The sequence below is a fragment of the Castor canadensis genome, chromosome 10 (assembly GCF_047511655.1).
Source record: "Castor canadensis chromosome 10, mCasCan1.hap1v2, whole genome shotgun sequence".
Taxonomy (NCBI): Eukaryota; Metazoa; Chordata; class Mammalia; order Rodentia; family Castoridae; genus Castor; species Castor canadensis.
In genome coordinates, this window is record NC_133395.1 from 73,244,490 (window position 1) to 73,263,246 (window position 18,757).

Consider the following 18,757-nt stretch of genomic DNA (forward strand, 5'->3'; position numbering starts at 1 on the left):
CTAAAGAAATGTTTCGTAAAGATGCTATAGAAATTATTATAAATTGAAATAGTTTTGTGCTGTATTTCCAAGAAAGATTCAGTATTTCCTGAGAAAGGGGATGTGGTTTAGTGGTAGAGTGCCTGCCTAGTATGTGTGAGGCCCTGGGCTCAATCCCTAATACCACAAAAAAATAAAATAAATAGTTGTTTGATAGTATGAGGTTTTGAATTCAGGGCTTTCCATTTCTTCTATCCATGAGCCATGTCCTTGGCCCTTTCAACATTGTTTATCTTGACTACTTTTTATATACTTCAGATGTTTTTGAATAAAATTGTACCATAATACCGTATAATAATAATAAATTCTTTTTTTCAAATTCAAGGAATCCAGTGTACATTAGCATTACTTTTATATTTTTCATACTTATTAAGTTTAAGTTAAACTATAATTAATGTTAGCCAAGGGTACAAAGTTCTACTTAGGCAGGAGGAATAAATTCTAGTAATCTATTGCACAGTGTGGTGACTAGAGTTAACAGTGTTGTTGCTCACACCTGTAATCCTGGCTACTAAGTAAACAGAGAGCAGAAGGATCATGGTTTGAAGCCAGATGGGGCAAATAGTTCCTGAGATCCTATCCCGAAAATACTCAACACCAAAAACTACTAGTAGAGTGGGTCAAGTGGTAGAGCACCTGCCTAGCAAGCATGAGGCCCAGAGTTCAAACCCCAGTATCACCCCCCCCAAAACATGACAAAAAACAACAGCAATGAAAGATAAAAATCACTCAAAGTAGCAAAAAGAGTAAGGAGACTCAAAAATGAATCACCAAAATAAAGCATATGTTTAATACCTCAAATGGGATATACATTAACTAACAACATTAAATTGTGAAGGAATATTGAAAAAAATCTGGTTTTCTTTTCTTTCTTTCTTTCTTTTTTGAAGTACTGGGATTTGAACTCAGGGTCTGTACAGTCTATACCTTGAGCCACTATGGCAGCCCTTTTTGTGAAGGGTTTTTTTGAAATAAGGTCTTGCAGAACTATTTGTCTGGACTGACTCTGAACTGCAATCTTCCTGATCTCTGCCTCCTGAGTAGCTAGGATTATAGGCATGAGCCACCAGCACCCGGCAATAATCTGGTTTTCTAAAGCAGCTAAAGATGAATGCTAAGAAGTTACAAGATATATTTGATAATTAATAACCAAAATTAGGCTTTATGCTGTAGCTTAGCATAAAGCATGTGCTTGTCATGCCCAAGACCTGGGTTTGAGCCCTAGCACCACGTTTTAAAAAATTAGACCTTTTATTATGGTGGATGCAAACATTTAAAAATTAATATTGTTGATTTAGTGAATTTATTTTCAGTGAATTACTCTCAAAAGTGTAATATGAAAATGAGGAAAGGATTGTAGTAAAAGAGAATATTAGAAAATTACTCCTGGGTTAAATTAGTGTTTGTGTCTTTGGAGGGTTTTTTTAGTCACAAAAGTGGAGTACACATCAGAATCAATCAATCAATGCACACGGTGCATTTCTCCTCAGAAATATTGAGTAGGTGATATTCAAAAGCTGGGACTTAGGGTATCCATATTTTTTCAAACCTCCCTGGTAAATCTGAGGTATACCAATGTCTGAGAACTACTGGCATAGACAGATCATGGATATCCTTGTTTATTTTTTTTTCATTTATTCATATGTGCATATAATGTTTGGGCCATTTCTTCCCCCTACCTCTTGCCTCCTCCCTCTCCTGGATATCCTTGTTTATCAGGAAACCTTTTTACCCTGAAAACAAGATGAGAAAATATGGACTGTGTGCCGGTGGCTCATGTCTGCAATCCTAGACATGCAAGAGGCAGAGAGCAGGAGGATTATGGTTCAAAAGCAGCCCAGGCAAAGAGTTCAAGAGACCCTATTACAAAAAAAAAAAAAAAAATCACAATAAAGGGCTGGTGGAGTGACTCAAGTGGTAAGAGTGCCTGCCTAACAAGTGTGGGACCCTGAGTTCAAACCCCAGTACTACCAAAAAAAAAAAGAGTAAACATGGGCTTAAGTGGATATGTTTTAATAAGATCACTGATTAAATGTATATTGTAGGAGAATTTCTCAGGGGCCTGGCTTTGACCCTTTGTGCTCCACTATTTTTTAGCAACTTAGATGAAGATGTAAGGGCTGGTAAGATGTAAGAGGCTCAATTGGTAGAGGGTCTTCCTAGCAAGCATGAGGCTCTGAGCTCAAATTCCAGTATCATCAAAAAAAGAAAATGAAGATGTAGATAATAAATAATATTTGACACAATAGTAAATTTTAGATAATAATCTTTAATATCTTGACAGAACATGTACATTTTCTAACAGTAATGGGAAAGAATTTATGGTCCTTAATAGTAATACTCACTTTTAGAATGGGAGGGTGTGGCTCAATAGCATTTATGAAAAGAGCAAGATTTAAGATTAGGGTAGATAATCTGTACCAATCTAGACAAGATTGATGCTGCAAGATATGTAAGGAGAAAATTAAACATTCAAATAATAGCATACTTTAACATAACCTTCTCAGTACAATCTAGATCAAGTGAACAAAAAACAAATAAGGGATATTGAAAATTTGTCGGGTATGGTAGTAACAAGCTTGTAATCCCAGTTACTTGAGAGGAAGAGGCAGGAGGATCGAGGAAGTGAGACCCTCAAAAACAAAATAAAAGCCTACAGCTGGTGGCTCACACATGTAATTCTACCTACTTGGGAGGCTGAGATTGAAAGGATCTCAGTTCGAAGCCAGCTCAGGCAAATAGTTTATGAGACTCCATCTCCAAAATAACCAGAGTAAAATGGTCTAGAGGTGTGGCTCAAGCACAGAGCACCTGAGTTCAAACCCCACCAAAAAAAATTTAAAAGTAAAAACAAAAATAAAGGGATGGGGTATGGTTCTAGTGGTAGAGCACTTGCCTGGCTTGTGTGAGGCCCTGGATTTTATCCCCAGTGCCAGAATAAAAAAATAGATTTAAGCAATGTAATTGCCAAGATTTATTTTATAAATATATTGCACATATACTCTGATAGGAAAGAATAAACCTTTTTTATAACCTCATGTGGAGCAGTCACAAAAATTCATCATATGTTAGGTCACAAATAAAAATCAGTTAGTTGCATAAAGGAAAAATGTAAAAAACATATAAGAGAGTTTATTATATCTCTGTATACAAATAAATTTGAATACTTAGATGGAAAGAATAATTGCACCAGAACAATACAGTTTTCTAAAACAAATCATGTAAAGACAGAAAACTTAAATTACCAATTTCCATAAAAAATGTTTTCAAAGCAATTCCCAGATAAAAGTGATAGTTTCACAGGGGAAATTAATCAAATCAAGAATAACATTGATGGAGCTGGTAGAGTGGATCAAGAGGTAGAGCTCCTTTCTAGCAAGTATGAGGCCTTGAGTTCAAATCTCAGTGCCACAAAAACAAAACAAAAAGAATAACATTGATAGATTGGAGATGTGGCTCAAATGGTTGAGTTCCTGAGAGTGAGAAGCCCTGAGTTCAAACTCCAGTGCCATTAAAAAAAAATGATTAACATTGATGTCTAAATCTGAATAAGATATAATAAAAGAAACAAAGAAAGAAACCAATGTCATGTATGAATATTTAGTTTAAAAGTCCTAAATATAGTGAACAATCTCCAACACTAATTAAATAAATATATGACAAGGTAGGATTTATGTCAAGAATGAAAGGACCTCTTAATATTAGGAATGTAACACAGTTTACCATATCAACATGTCTACTTGCTAAAAAAAACCAGTCATTCCTAATAAAAACTTCTGAAAAAACAGGAAAGAGTAAATACCTTATAACACAACAATATAAATTCAATGCTAAGGCCAGATTTAAAGTAATGGAGGAACACTAACAATACTTCCTCTAAGATCAGGAATAGCCAAGAACAGCCATAATTTTCTCCTGCTGGAAGTATAGCCAATGCAATTAGACAAGAGAAGTCAGTATAAGAATTTAAAAACATAAAAAAGAAGAGTGGTAGAGTGCTTGCTTTGCAATCACAAAGCCCTGAGTTCAGTGCCCTGAGTTTATACCCTGGTCTCACCAAAAAAAAAAAAAAAAGTAGAAGAAAAACACAACCTCTGTTTACAGATGGTGTGCTATTATACCTTCTAAGGCCTAGAGAATCAATACTAAAACTTAAATAATAAAATAATTCAATAAGATAGTAGGGCATGAAATTAACATGGAAAAATCAACATCCTTGCTGGGTATAGTGGCGCAAACTTGCAATCCCAGCACTTGGGAGGCTGAAGCAGGAGGACAGCAAGCTCAAAGCCAGCCTGGGCTTCACAGTGTGACCTTATCTAACTAAAATATTCCTGAAAAACACAAATTAGACATACAATCTTGTTAGTGTTATTGTTTGGATTTTGATCATATCCCAAAGTACCGAATGTTAATGTTTTACTCCCCAGCATGGCACTGTTGAAAGGTAGTGGAAACCTTTAGGAAGTGGGGCATAGTGGGAAGTTTTAAGTGATGGGGGGTGTGCCCTTGAAGGGGATGGTGGGATTCTATGGAGTTCTCCCTCCACCCCACCAAGGTCTCATTGCTTCTGGCTGCCATGAGCTGAGCAGCTTCCTCCACCACGTGCTCCCCGTCACAATGTGCTGCCTCACTGCATTTTCAAAAGGAATGGGGCCAAATGACCATAGATTAAAACCTTTGAAACCATGAGACAAAATAAACTTTTCCTCCTTATGGGTTGATCACATCAAGTATTTGTTATATTAACAGAAAGCTAACAGTTGGGTTGTGTCAATATTCTCCACATACCAGTTCTCCAGTTCCAGTTTTAAAAACACCAAAATGCTTTTCCTTGGAGTTTTTTCTTCTAGTTGGCACTAAAATTTTTATGGAAAAATTTTAGAAATATCTTCAAGATATTGGGGTGTAATGAGAGAGATGACACTACTCAGAAGTCAATAGGCAAGGCAAAATTTACTTCTGCAGAAGGGTGCACACCAGGAAGTCTGGGAACCAAACACCCTGGACGGGAAGTCCACAAGGGTTTTATTTGATGCCATGTTGCAAAGCCTGGGCTGGCTTTGGGCTCACAGTTTACACAGTTGGCTAATTAGAAAGGGCTCAGGTTGGGAAAAGGCTTTGGGAACAAAGAAATTTAAAAGTTCAGAGAAGCAATAGCTATTTTTGGCTATCACCTCCAGAACCAGGTCATCTAGTTCTTGCCCTGCTGAGGATAACAGCTCTTTGCTCTTAATAGAAACTTTTAGCATATTAAGCAGAGTCCATAAAGTGTGCGTGTGGGAAGTGAGCTAGTGAGACTAACATCTGTAACAGCTGTGGTTACTAATTAAATTCTTTGACAGAAAAGACCCAACTTAAATTGATTCTCACTATAAACAAGAATAGTTGACAAGGGCTGGAGATGTAACTCAGTGGTAGAGAGTCTGCCTAGCATGTACAAGGCCCTGGGTTGATCCCCAGCACTGCAATAAAACCAAGAAACAAAGAATAGTTAACAAGAACACTGAAAAGAAAGAGCTATCAGTGTGGGGGAATAAGCACCCCCAGTATAATGGAAATACTATAGTACTGGTATATGAAAGACCAACTGAATAAAATAGAAAGTCCAGATTCATAGAGACATTTAATATACAATGAAAGTGAGATTGCAAACCAGTAAGGCAAAGATGGAGTCTTTCAAAAATTGTATTGGGAAAAATAAAATTAGAGGTTCATTTCTTTTATCTTACCTAAGAAAACGTCCAAGTAGATTGGAGAGTTAGTAGAAAGTATGAATGAATTCCTCATCACTTATATGTAGGTAAAGGCTTTCTAGCTATGACTTAAAGTCTAGAGGTAATAAAGGAGTGATGTTTTTATAAAACAAAACAAAACAAAACAACAATTAAAAGCATTTTAGGTTTCCTCATTGGTCATGGCTACCTGCTACCCATCATTCTCAAAGTGGCACCTCAAAGATCGCTTATTAGTTGCATTTTTTTTTTTTTTGGTGGCACTGAGGTTTGAACTTGGAACCTTAACACTTGGTAGTCAGGCACTCTACCTTGAGTCACTTGCCAGCCCTGTTATGTGGTTGTTTCAAAGAATGTGTAACTTCAATTTAACCATGAAGAAACAAAGGTGAGTGGTTTGAGGAAGATTCTTTGCAAAGGGGATATATTGTTTAAGTGAACACTCTTGATCACAAAGGTGTTGGTTAAGTAATCAAATGTAAATATTGCATACTGTGAGTTTTAACTATTTATATATTAAAACATGATTTGCCTGGCACCAATGGTGTAGCAGGGAGGAGGACCAGAAGAGAAATAGGCTGTATTCTGATGAGGCAGGGAGAAGGGATGGCAAAGCAGAGAGATAAAACTTAAAAAATTGAAACATAAAGGAGGTCACAAAGTAGTGGGAAAATAAAATAGCCAATAAAGTCACATACAGCTATATGTGGGTTGAGCTTTGCCTTTTGCTTCTGTAACCTGCTTGCAAGAGTATATAAGGTGAGACCCCCTTGTTCTGGGGGCTCAGCCTTTAGACACGAGTCCACGAGTGTGTGCCAGCACAGTAAGATGTTGCTTCCTGCTAAACTGCCTCAGTGTCCTGTATCTCAGCTCATGATTCCTGCAACATCTCTTGGGGGCTCACCTGGGATTGCAGAGATGATGATTTGTCACCTCCTTTGTTGCTGGGGTGCATCCCCTGACTGCTGGGAGAAGATCCCACCAGGCATCAACAGGTTGATCCAGAGGGGGATTCGTCCCAGTGAGTTGGGGTGAAGGCCTGGGAGGCGTAGGAACTTACCTGGAAGCATGGCTCATCAGACTGGTAAGAACCCAGGTTCAAATTCAGGCCTACCTCAGGAGGCAAAAGGGGAGACTGGTAACCTCCCAGAGACTGCTAGTAACTGCCTTTTAGGGTGAAGCCTGTCTCTCAGGTTCAAGGAACAGGGTGGGAGTACTGTGCTATGCAAAAGTGTATAAGACACCTCCAAGAGTTACCAGGGATTTGAGCTTTTCCCGGGAAATAGTCACAACTGAGGTTAAGTCACAACTGAACAAAAAATTCAGTTGCAACGGGGGAGACTTACAAGAGAACAGATGCATCATCCACCATCCCACTAGCTAGCCCTCTGGGTATAATTTAAAAGTTTTTTCTTTTTTTTGAGAGTGCACTCTCATTGTGTGTGTGTATGTATGTGTGTATGTGAATTTGTTTAAAGCACTGGGCAAAATTTAATTTGCTCCTGGAATTCCATCTCACCTTATGTATGCTTAAGTTGACATTTTTTTCCTGGCATTTTTAATTTATAAAACTTTTATGTGTGTGTGTATATGTAAGCATCTTCAAAAGGGTTTTTAAACTGCTGTTATAAGGTTAATGTGATATTCAAGGTAACAAAAAACCAGAGTGTTTCTATCTCTGTTACAAACTCCTTAAGCTTTTTACATTTAAATATGTAAACATCTTGAGGATGATTCTTATTATAAAGTAAATGTAAAAAAAAAATTATTACTCTGTTCTACTGCTACTTTTAAGGAAACAGGTTTTCAAACTTATTTCAATCAGGTCTCACTAGGATGCAGGCATTCTGGGGTTAACACTCTGCATTAGACCAGAGGAGGAAAAAAGAAAAAAGAAAAAAAGGAAGGCCACAGCCTGCAACAGGAATCTTAAAATCTGGGTAGTTAAAAATGACCCTAGCCTGTTTCATAAAATCTAGGATTCAATTCTTTCTTATAATACATGGGTCTATTAACAAATGGGCTTTCTATAAATTGTTTTTATACAAAAGATAATTTTAAGGTTGCTTTTTTTCTGGTTTTTCCATAAAAATATAAGGTTCTAAGTTAAAAGGTTTTATGAGTTATTTTCAACAAGTAACAAATGTGTGTGTGTATACATATATATATATATGGTATTAAGGATATGGTTTTTAAAAATAAAAGGTTAAAACATACTCTAAAATAAAAAAAAATAAAGACAAGCTCCCCCAGGGGATACAAAATAAGTTGTCATAAAGGTGCAGAGTAAGTTGTCATAAAAAAATGAAGCTTATAGCCTTGTATGCACATATGAATAATAAAATAAAAAAAAAGATGAAGCTTATAAATTCTTATGTAAGTAATTGAGTTGACTAAAATCCAGTTACATTAAAGGTTTTATAAGGTCAAAATTTAATGTACTGATATTAAACTAAAATTTAATTCTCTAAGCTCATAACAACAAGATTATCTTAAAAATATTATTCTTAATTACATTTACAAAAACTATCTTTAAAATAGTTTTTGTTTTGTCAAGATAACTGTCAGAAATTTTGGATGCTACAGGTTAATCCACAAATTTATCAAAACAACAAGAGTTTATTAAAACACAGAAGTGGGAGACAGCTGAGCACAGGGAGTACTGCTGCACTGATATGAGGGTTGAGACAAATTTACTTATGTAAAGCAAAGTGAAAAAAAAACAAAAAACAAAGCCAAAGTACACCCTGCAGATAGGATTTAAAAAAAAAAAAACACTCAGAAAGGAGCACTACACTGGAGGTCAAGACATCTGGAGTCAAAAGAGTGGAGATATTAGTCCTACTCCTTCCACATGGCAGGCAGAGGGAATTTTTGGCCTGGGATGGCCAGATTGGATCTGTTATTTTAGGGGGGGCTCCATTGATTACTGGTTGGTGGGATCCTGCTGTATGTCATGAGCCATCCTTTAATGTCAACAATCTGGGATATGATCCCTTATCAACATCTGAGCTATGATTAGTCCCTATAAATATTTACCTGTATTCTCTGATGATTTTTGTCAGGATTTTAACTACTGAGGTAACTGAGTCATTTTTCATTTAAGAGTTGGTTTAGGTTGGAGTTAACAATGAGGATAGCCATGTTAGGACCAGACCCCCTCCCTTACTTGCAGATGGCTTACTAGAAACTCCCTACTCAACCCCAAAGACTGACAAAGAGACAATTGTTAACCTTTATCTCCTCGGATGGATGCCATGGATCCAAGGACAGTTGGGCAGACAATGACCTAACTACAACTTATCTTTCCTGGTTGCCCAACAACAGTATCCCTTAGTGACCTTCTTGGTACTTTTCCGCTAGCGCCCTATATCTAACCCAAGCCTGTGTATGGCAGTGGGCTCTTGCTGTCTTGCTGGGGTCCCCCTCCACAGGGCTCCTGCCTGAACAATAAACCCTGTGCTGGTGTTTGAGCCATCTCTCTGCCTCTTCCATGCATCTTGTTTTCTAACAGTTTATGTAAAATTTTCTAGATAACCTCATGGTTAAACAACGGTTGCCTTGGGTGATTCTAATATAGTCAGTAGAGTCACAGTGTCTGTGACTGGGCAATTTGGGTTTACTAAAACTGTTCTTCCCCTACAACTGATAAAAATCTTTAAGGTTTTACTTCAAGAACAACTAAACTAATATGTATGTATTACCTCTCTAGAGCTATGATGCTATTGCTGGTTCCTTATACTAAATATATTTATGTTTTTCAAGTATATCAAGCCTTCTAAAATATAAAATTTAGATAACCATGGTAACAAAAAGTTATTGATACTAATATACTGTTCTGTTAGTTGCTAAATTGTCCATCAGAGTTTTAACCATGACTCGTTTAAGTTTTTGTCATTACAATTCTGATCCTTCTGGGGCATTTACAATCAAGTCCATAAAAAAATGATTATAATAAGTGCTTATGTGTCAACCAGGTTAGCTTTTTAGACATCTGCTTTTGTTAGATTTTGTTTTGTATTGTCCTTGTCTAAAAGCCTATTGCCTAAGGGCCATTCTAAGCCTCTTTGTTGCTTAAATTTGGCCAAAATGGCCTAGTTGGTAGTGACTCCCACCTGATCTGCTCATTATTCCCCCACCCCCCCACCACCACCACCACCACGTGGGACCAAAATCAACCAAACAAACAAAATCCAGGAAAGAGCAAATCCTCACAATGAAAAAAAGAAAATGACCAATCAAGAAAGCACCACCCTAAACATGCCCAATCTCGTCTGGTCTCAGAAGCTAAGCAGGGTCGGGCCTGGTTAGTACTTGGATGGAAGATAAATATGCAAAAGAGACTACTCAGCGACAAACAGTTTGGAGACAAGGGAGGAATACCATCAAAGTTCAAATGGAGTCACTTATGCCAGACGTCTCAAAAATAACGAAGGCAGAGAGTATTGAGGAAGTGGTTCTTATACACGTGTGGCCATCTGGCATTAAAGCCCTTCCAGATACAAACTCATATTTTTAGACAGGGTCGTTTACTTAGAAACAAAATGACTCTAATCATGTCCTTTGATATTTAAAGATGGTGGTTTTAACTTTTTTTAAACAACAAGTTTTCTTGGACATATATACCGATAGTGTATTGTTGCCATGCTAATTCTACTCAGTTAAAAAAAAAAGGTACTGTTTGGGTAAAAAAGTAAAATATCCAACAATTAAAACTCCATTAGAGGGGCCCTTTTATTGTTGTCTTGACTATCCCCACTACAGTTAAAGTAACAAAAATTGCTCCCTGGATCCACCACAGCCAAATAAAGCCAGCCTCTCCCAAGTTGGAGTGCCTCCCTGACTCAGCCTCACCATCCAAGATCACCCTTCAAAACACCTGTGCCCTTCCTCGGCTTCCCAGGAGATAACAGGGGACCAGAAACAGTGGGACAACAGCCCTGCTCTAGTCACTCCAAAAGCTGACTAGTCTACACACAGAGGAAGCTCAAACATGGACGCACCCCTGCTCTCTTCTACATACTTGGACTTTTACCTTTTGTATTGGCCCTTGCAAGGTTTTTCCCATGTACTAAGTCCCATTGTTGGGACCTCCGCACAGCCATACTTTGTATCATGCACCCACCAACAGGTCAGATGTTAATTTGGCTCATATACTCCCAGGTAAATGAGGTTGCTACTAGGTGATACTAAAAGTCACAGAGTAAAGAAAACAATACAGACTACATTTGTCACAAAAGCGGGGTGATGGGTCTTATCCTAGGAGCATGGTTAATATTATCCTGCCTGGTACCCACCCCCCTCCCGCCACCGCCGGTATTTCGGTCTATCAGGACCATTATAGAGGCCGCTATAAAAAGAAAAATAGCTGCCCATATAATGATGCTATGAAAATACAAACCCCTAGATCAAGATAATACTCTTTGACCCTAGTTGGGTCCGATCATCAAAGTGGGGAATGATGTAGCAGGGAGGAGGACCAGAAGACAGGCTGTGTTCTGAAAATGAAGTGGGGGAAGGGATGGGAAACAGAGATAAAACTTAAAAAATTGAAACATAAAGAAGGTCACATAGCACTGGGAAAATAAAATAGCCAATAAAGTCACACGCAGCCACAAGTGGGTTGAGCTTTGCTTTTTGCTTCTGTAACCTGCTTGCAAGGGTATAGAAGGTGAGACCTCTTTGTTCTCAGGGCTCAGCCTTTGGACACAAGTCCGCTGAGTCTGTGCCGGCATAATAAAAAGTTGCTTCCTGCTAAAGTGCCTCAGTGTTCTGTATCTCAGCTTGAGATTCCCACAGCAGTGGCTCGTAACTATAATCTAAGCTACTCAAGAGGCAGGGATCAGGAGGAACACGGTTTGAAGCCAGCCCTGGTAAGTAGTTTGTGAGATCCCCATCTTGAAAATACCAAACACAAAAGGGCTGGTGGAGCAGCTCCAGGACCTAAGTTCAAGCCCCAGTACCAGAAAAAACAAACAAACAAACCCAAAAAACCCAATCATGATCGTGATGGGGCCCAGAAAGGATTATTTAAATATGAAGAGCTAAGCAGTTACCCTTATAGGCACACCTCCCCCCACCAAAAAAAAAAAAAAATGAAGACTCAGGAATCCTGTTCAATGGGAGTGGGAAGTGATAGGAAGAGATAAGAGACCCTGGATTGAGGATTGCCAGTTGTTCAGACTGCATTTTTAAGTAAACGCACACTAATATAGAATTTATTCTTTCCAGAAGCTCATTGTCCTAACCACCTTTCACATACTTATTTATATATTTAGGTGCAGGGTCTGAACCCAGGACTTCACACTTGCTAAGCAGGTGCTCTACCACTTGAGTCACTACCAGCCCTGTTTTGTGTTGGGTACTTTTGAGATAGGGTCTCCAGAACTATTTGCTGGGGCTGGTCTCCAACCGAGATCCTCCTTATCTCTGCCTCCTGAGTAGCTAGGCGCCGGCTACATATTTACTCTTATTTAAATAATTTTTGGCAGTACTGGGATTAAACTCAGGCCTCATGCTTGAGCCACCTCATCATCCCTTTTTTTTTTTCTCTTGGTTATTTTTGAGATAGCATCCCAGGAACTTTTTGCCAAGGCTGGCCTTGAACCACAATCCTCCTGATGTCTGCCTCCTGAGGACTAGGTTTATGGTGTGAGCCACTGGTAGGGGCGAAATAATCGACTCTTTTAATGGGAAAGCTCAATAACTGGTCTGTTACTCTACCAAACAATACAAAACAGAGATACGATAAGAAATAATTATTTCACAAGTGTTTTTAACCGGCTATCAGGGCCCTGCTCTACAGGAATTCTATCCTTCTACACAAAAGCACAAGCCTATAAAAATGTCTAGTTACTCTCTCCCAGAAACGATGGCAATCCAATTCCGAAATAGGAAATGTTTAGTCTCCTTTGAAAAGCCAGCTGATGCTGGAAAGCCAGAAAAATCATGCACTGAGAGGAGTTTATGCGTCTATTTTGGGGCCCCAAGCATTTCTGATCTCTTTTCGTAGGGATAAAAGCCAACGAGGTCGCTGCTTTTTTCAGCCGAAGTTACTATTTCTAAACAACTTAATTACTCCAGACGTAGGAACTCTTCCGGTCCAGTTTGTGGCCAAATCAGTGCGTATGTCCCGCAATGGGTTCTGGGAAAGCAAGTCTCCATGAGTGAGATTCATAGGGCCGGTGTGAGCGTCGGACTTCAATTCCCACAATGCCTGGCGCATTCCAGCAATTTCTGCCTGGGTAACCGAGAGGTGGCCGCCATCTTGCGTGTGGAGGTGCGGTTTGCTGCCCCACATCCTGATTGCTGGGCGTTGAGCTTCTACAGTTCTCTGCTTTGTGACGGTGTGGCCGCGTTTCTTTCACTTTCATAGAGGTTCATGTTTTTGCAGAAGGTTTTTGGGGAGATAAAGGTCCATGCAAAGTTGTAGAGTAAGGTGAGTAAACACCCCATTTTATGTGAGGTCGGTTGTTGGCGGTGTTTATCGGTTTCTTCTGCGATTAGCGACTCGGGTTCTCCCGAGTTGGACCCCTTAGATGGAACTGGGAACGCAGAAGCCGGGAATGAACCTTTGAGCCTTGGAGACCTCCAGAATACTTAAACAGAACCTTACCATTTCCCCTTTGGGTCCGAGAAACTGGGCGACGCACTTAGGGCCAAGCAGCTGTTTTGGGAGATCTGGAGGCCATGGGCCTAGATCGTGCACGGGCCGCAAGGTGTTGACGCGGCCCGCTCGCTCTTCCTTAGGACTGTCCTGACATTTCCAGTGGGGAAAGGCGGAGGTGGCGGGGTGGCGGGCTGTGTCCGGGACGATGGCATTCCGTTTGTAGCTTTTCAGCCTGTCTATGGCCTGCCCGCATCATTCTCGTTTTTTTGCCTCTTCCTTTCTCTTTCTCTCTCTCTTTTTGTGGAACTGGGGTTTGAACTCAAGCTCTGCGCTTTGTAAAGCAGGCGCTCTACTACTTGAGTCAAGCCTCCAGTCCATTTCGCGCTGGTTATTTTGGAGTTGGGCTGGCCTCGAACTGTGAGCCTCCTGATCTCAGCCTCCCAAATACTGCCCTTTCCTTTTTCCTTGTGTAGGCGAGGAACATCAGAGAGGAGACACTGTGAGGAAGTATTGAGCAAAATAGGCTTTTGGGTTGTATTCTTGAGGGTTCCTAATAAATTTCACAAGAAACAGTTTATTTTTCGAGGTAGGCCAACCAACTGGAAAAGACTAAGGCTTTGATTTTGAGGAGTGGCCAGATTTCTCTCTTTAAGTAAAATATTTTTGTGTCATCAGTGCAACTAAAGTTACCTCTTTTCTTTCAGAACACAACACTCATTTGGGAACTGCCTTCACACTAACTACTCATAGGAAAAGGGCGTACAAAGACTGCATTTCAGGAAATCTGACATTTGGATTCTAAAGAAATGTAGTTGTCTGAGGTTTGGAAGTTGGAGCCTTGTACTCCAAAGGACATGTTTATGATGCAGTGCCACAACCAGTTTGGATAGGAACATCAATACATCAATTGTGTGTGTTTACGCATGCGCGTGTATATATATATATATATATATATATATACATACATACATACATACATGGTTGTGTAGTCTGTATCATCAAAATGTGTATTATTGACTCAACTTTTCAAACTTCAATTCTTTTTTCTTTTTTTTTTTTTCTTTTGTGGCCCTGGAATTTGAGCTCAGGGCCTCACACTTGGTAGGCAGGCATCACCACCCCTTTTTTACAATGAGTTTTTTTAAGATAGGGTCTCATGAACTATTTGCCCCAGGCGAGCTTCCAACAGGGATCCTTCTGATCTCTGCCTCCTGAGTAGCTAAGATTTACAGGCATAAATTCGTAAGTTTCTAAATTTTGAAATGTATTGCTTAAAGATGAGATACATATATTTTTTAAAAATTAGCTTCATCAGGACTTCTCCCATAAATCATTATGTTATGACAATACTTAAATAGTAAGTGGTTATAAAATTACAGTTTGACTGTAGTTGGCAAGATGTTACCATTATATACTTATATCATAAACTTAAGTGTCTTTTTCTATTTTTTTGTTTTGAAGAAACATTTGTTTAGATTTTTTAAAATACTAGCTAATAATTGTGTGCTTTATATACTCCTCAGATGCCTTATGCTGAAACTGAAGCTAAGTTCTTGGGACCTGGAGAAGAACTAACAAGTGAACCATGCTATAAAAAATTAAAGACAACTGTAGAGACTTATGTTTTCCCTCATCACAGGAGTTCTGATTTTCACAAAATCCAACCGAGAACTGAAAATAATTGGGTGGTCATAATTGATGACAAAGGACAGAGGCATCCTCAGGAGGACAAAACTAAAACTACAGATTTGCTGAAACCTTTGCATGATGAGATGCCTGGTAATGGACGAGACGTTATCGAATCCATTGGTTCACGAGTTTTACAGGATGGAAATCCTCCATTAGTGTCTACAGATGATGAAATATATAGCACAAGTAAAGCGTTCATAGGACCCATTTACAAACCCCCTGGGAAAAAGAAATGCAATGCAAGAAGGAAAGAAATAGACACTCTCAGTGATATAAATGGCAAAGGAAGAGGAGAGGAGAAACAGAAATTTAACTCCAAAAAGTCAGAGATTGATACTGAATTATCCCAGTTTTACAAAGAAATCCAAGAGCTTGAAAATGAAAAAGATGATTCAGAAAGCAGTTGCAAGGAACCTGAACCTTCTCAAGAACAAGTTATTCCATATCAGGGCTATAATAATGATGTTTTAAAATCCGATGAAGAAAATAAAGATCTCAGTAATGCTTTTCAGTCATATTGTGGTTATCAGCAGTACGTGGGGAATGAGCCAAGTCAATATCCCTTCCATGAACAAGTGATACCTACATTTTGTGATCCTTCATTTACTTCCCTCAGGCCTGAATGGCAGTCAGTGCATCCATTTATAATACCCCATGATCCTCCTCTTCCCAGTTACCATTTAAACATTCAAAGATTCAGTGCTCCACCAAATCCACCACAAATACCTGCTCAAGATGACTCTCACATACAAAACGGGTATTATGTAAATAGTTGTCATGATAACTGGAATTGTTTGACTTTTGATCAGAACAATGAATATAATGACTATAGTGAAAATAGTAGTGTTCATCCCTCCAGAAATGGTTACAGTATGCAAGATGGATATGTGACTGATAGTTTTTGTGAAATCAGAGAATGCTGGAAAGATCCTTATATGGACAGATTTGTGGACCAGCAGTTGCAAGAAGAAAAGTTAAATAAATTGCAGAAGTTACTTATTCTTTTGAGAGGTCTGCCTGGTTCTGGGAAAACAACGTTGTCTCGGTAAGTAAAGATACCAAATAATTTGGTAATTTATTACTTAAAAAACCATAAATTATTTGTAGCTCATGACAGATGCTTTCATGTTTCTAATAGAAATTTTTTACGTGTCATACTTGAGAATGACATCTGACATTTTAAGTATTTTATCTACTTCTCCATCTGGCTATTAAGTATTTTAAAAAATGAATTGTAGGGAAAGGAAGAATTGACATATGTATTTTAGATTAAGTTTCTAAGGACTTTAAAAATAGATACACCATCTGTAATTATAACCCTGATGAACGTTCTCTACTTCAGAACTTTTGCTAGCTTTTCTTTTTAAGTCAGCTATTCAAGAAAAGTTGGACTCCATTAGAAGATTTGGGCTTTGACTCTTTTTTTTGTTTTGTTTATGGTTTTTTTTTTTGTTTATTTTTTCTCTGCTTTGACATTGGGCAAGTTTTGCTATTAATTGAATGAACAATATGTATTTTCCTGGAACTTGGGAACCAAATGAGATAAGTTTAGGAACTTTGAGTATGTGAGGCATTGTGCCATATTCATACCACTGATTTTAAAATTTAAGTCTAAAGTGAGCATTATATGAATTCATGTATTGTGCTATAAAATGTTTCAGATTCCTGTTTTTATTTACATTTAAACAGAATATTGATGCACTTGCATGTATTTGTGCAGTTGTGAGTTTGTGCAGTTAGTTGTGAAAGAAAGCAGCAAAAATTCTTTGCAGTTTATGTAGGATTTATGCCAGACAAGGAAGAAAAGTTAATTGATGTCTTTGAGTGAAGACTAAAAAAAAAATCCAAGGAACTGCTTTGCAGATGTTTTATATTTACTTGTAAGATCTAAGCAATATAAATAAATTTTTTCAAAAAAAAAAAAGAAATTAGAGAACGATTCAATTTATAATACGAATTTTTCAAGATAGATTATAAGCTGAGCTTTGGATTTAAAGTTTGGTCTTTCCATTTTGATTCCTCTTATTTTCATGCTTTTTTTTTTTTTTTTTGGCAATACTGGGAGTTGAACTCGGAGCCTTGCCCTTGCTAGGTAGGCACTCTACCACTTGAACTTCTCCACCAACCTTTGATTCCTATTATTTTGTATAGAAGATGAAATTTCAGCTTCTTAGAAAGAAGAGTGAAGTTGTTTCACAAAAAATGGATAGTTTAAATTTAGGGTGTAATATCAAAGAAAATAAATAGTTGAAATTTGTATATTGGATAAAGGATTGCTAGTTAGGATCACTTGACTAGGAGTGGGCATAGAATAAATGCAAGAAAGAAAAGTTAGGTGTAGGAATATGTTGAACTGCAGGTGAATAAAGTAGTGGTAATTCAGTAGCGTTTCAAGACAACTTTAATGTAGTGGGAGATGATAGAAGTGATATATACAATGTGTATATTTATTTGAGGAATAGATATATGATTTGAGAATGGAAGTTTAAGCTGGCCAGACTGGGCAACATAGTGAGACTACTTACTACCTACTCCCCCGTCACAAAAAAAAAAAAGAAAGTTTAGTATAACTAAGTGCCATTTGTATCAACTTACAGAGTACTTATACAAAAGTTTTGTTATATATTTTTTTGTTATATTTTTATTTTATAGGAGCAATGGTTAGAGGAGGAAGTTAGGTTAACTTAGGAGAAGTTACAAAAACAAAAAAACACAGTAAGAGATCAAAATCTTAATGTATTTTTTTCCCTATCCCTTCACTTTTAGTATCTATTGGCTGTGTCGTCCTATACCTGAAACCTCACTTCAAGTAGTATCTTCCTGCCTGCTCTAGTGCTGGGGATTGAACTCAGAGCCTTGTGCATGTTAGGCAGGCAATGTATCCCTGAACGCATTCCCAGCCTCAGGAGTACCTCTTCAGGTTAACGCTTTTTGAATGAAGTGGTGTTGGTTATTTGGATTAAATATAAAGCCATGTATTTTCTGGTGAGGAGAATGGCTTATTTGAGAATTAGTTTTCAAAATTAGCTTTGCTTTTTTTTTTTTTTTTTTTTTTGTGCACTAGGGTTTGCTAGGGTTTGAACTCTGGCCCTCATGCTTGCTAGGCAGACACTCTTAACACTTGAGCCACTCCACCATCTTTTTTTTGTGATGGGCTTTTTCAAGATAGAGTCTCACGAACTATTTGCCATGCTGGCTTGGAACTGTGATCCTCTTGATCTCTGCCTCCTGAGTAGCTAATACGCCAGGCGTGAGCCACCAGCACCTGGCTCAAAAAAACGTTTGAAGAAATAAAAAAGTAAAGAATTGGTAGATCAGAGTACAGCTGGTTGGGAGTGCTAAATAAGACAGTATTGTTTAGCTTTGATATGTGATAATGAGTACTGGCTGTTAAAGTTCAAATTCCTTTGGGGCAATTTAATCTTTCTGTACTTCACCATCTTCATATCTTTCTACACTTGGACTTATGTTTGTTCTCAGAGTTCTGTTTACTTGGTGGTGCTGGGGTTTGAATTTAGGGCCTTGCATTTGCTAGGTAGGTGCTCTACCACTTGAGCCAAGGCCTCGGTCCAGGACTCTGCTTTTGTAAAAGTTTTCTAAATATCTTCGCTTTTTGAGGTTTTGCTTTTATCATCTCAGTAATCCTTCTTTTGTTTCTTTTTCTTTTTGAGATATTCTTGCTATG

At 38.2% G+C, this 18,757-nt stretch overlaps 1 protein-coding gene across 12 annotated transcripts in view; it reads left to right on the forward strand.

Annotated features, from left to right (window-relative positions):
- The first annotated feature begins 13,012 nt into the window (after positions 1-13,012).
- The window catches only part of N4bp2l2 (NEDD4 binding protein 2 like 2), a 113,749-nt gene continuing 108,004 nt past the window's right edge, over positions 13,013-18,757 (forward strand). For 9 of the 12 annotated variants that reach the window (XR_012436265.1, XR_012436264.1, XR_012436267.1 and 6 more), the window contains exons 1-2: positions 13,016-13,212; positions 14,907-16,117. Coding sequence is in view for 4 of the 12 variants with exons in the window: in XM_074043576.1 (XP_073899677.1) it covers positions 14,907-16,117 (1,211 nt within the window). In the remaining 8 variants the exon portion in view is untranslated. Of the gene's footprint in view, positions 13,213-14,906; positions 16,118-18,757 lie in introns of those variants that run through there. The other 3 variants (XR_012436263.1, XM_020176842.2, XM_074043574.1) reach the window with 2 other exon arrangements.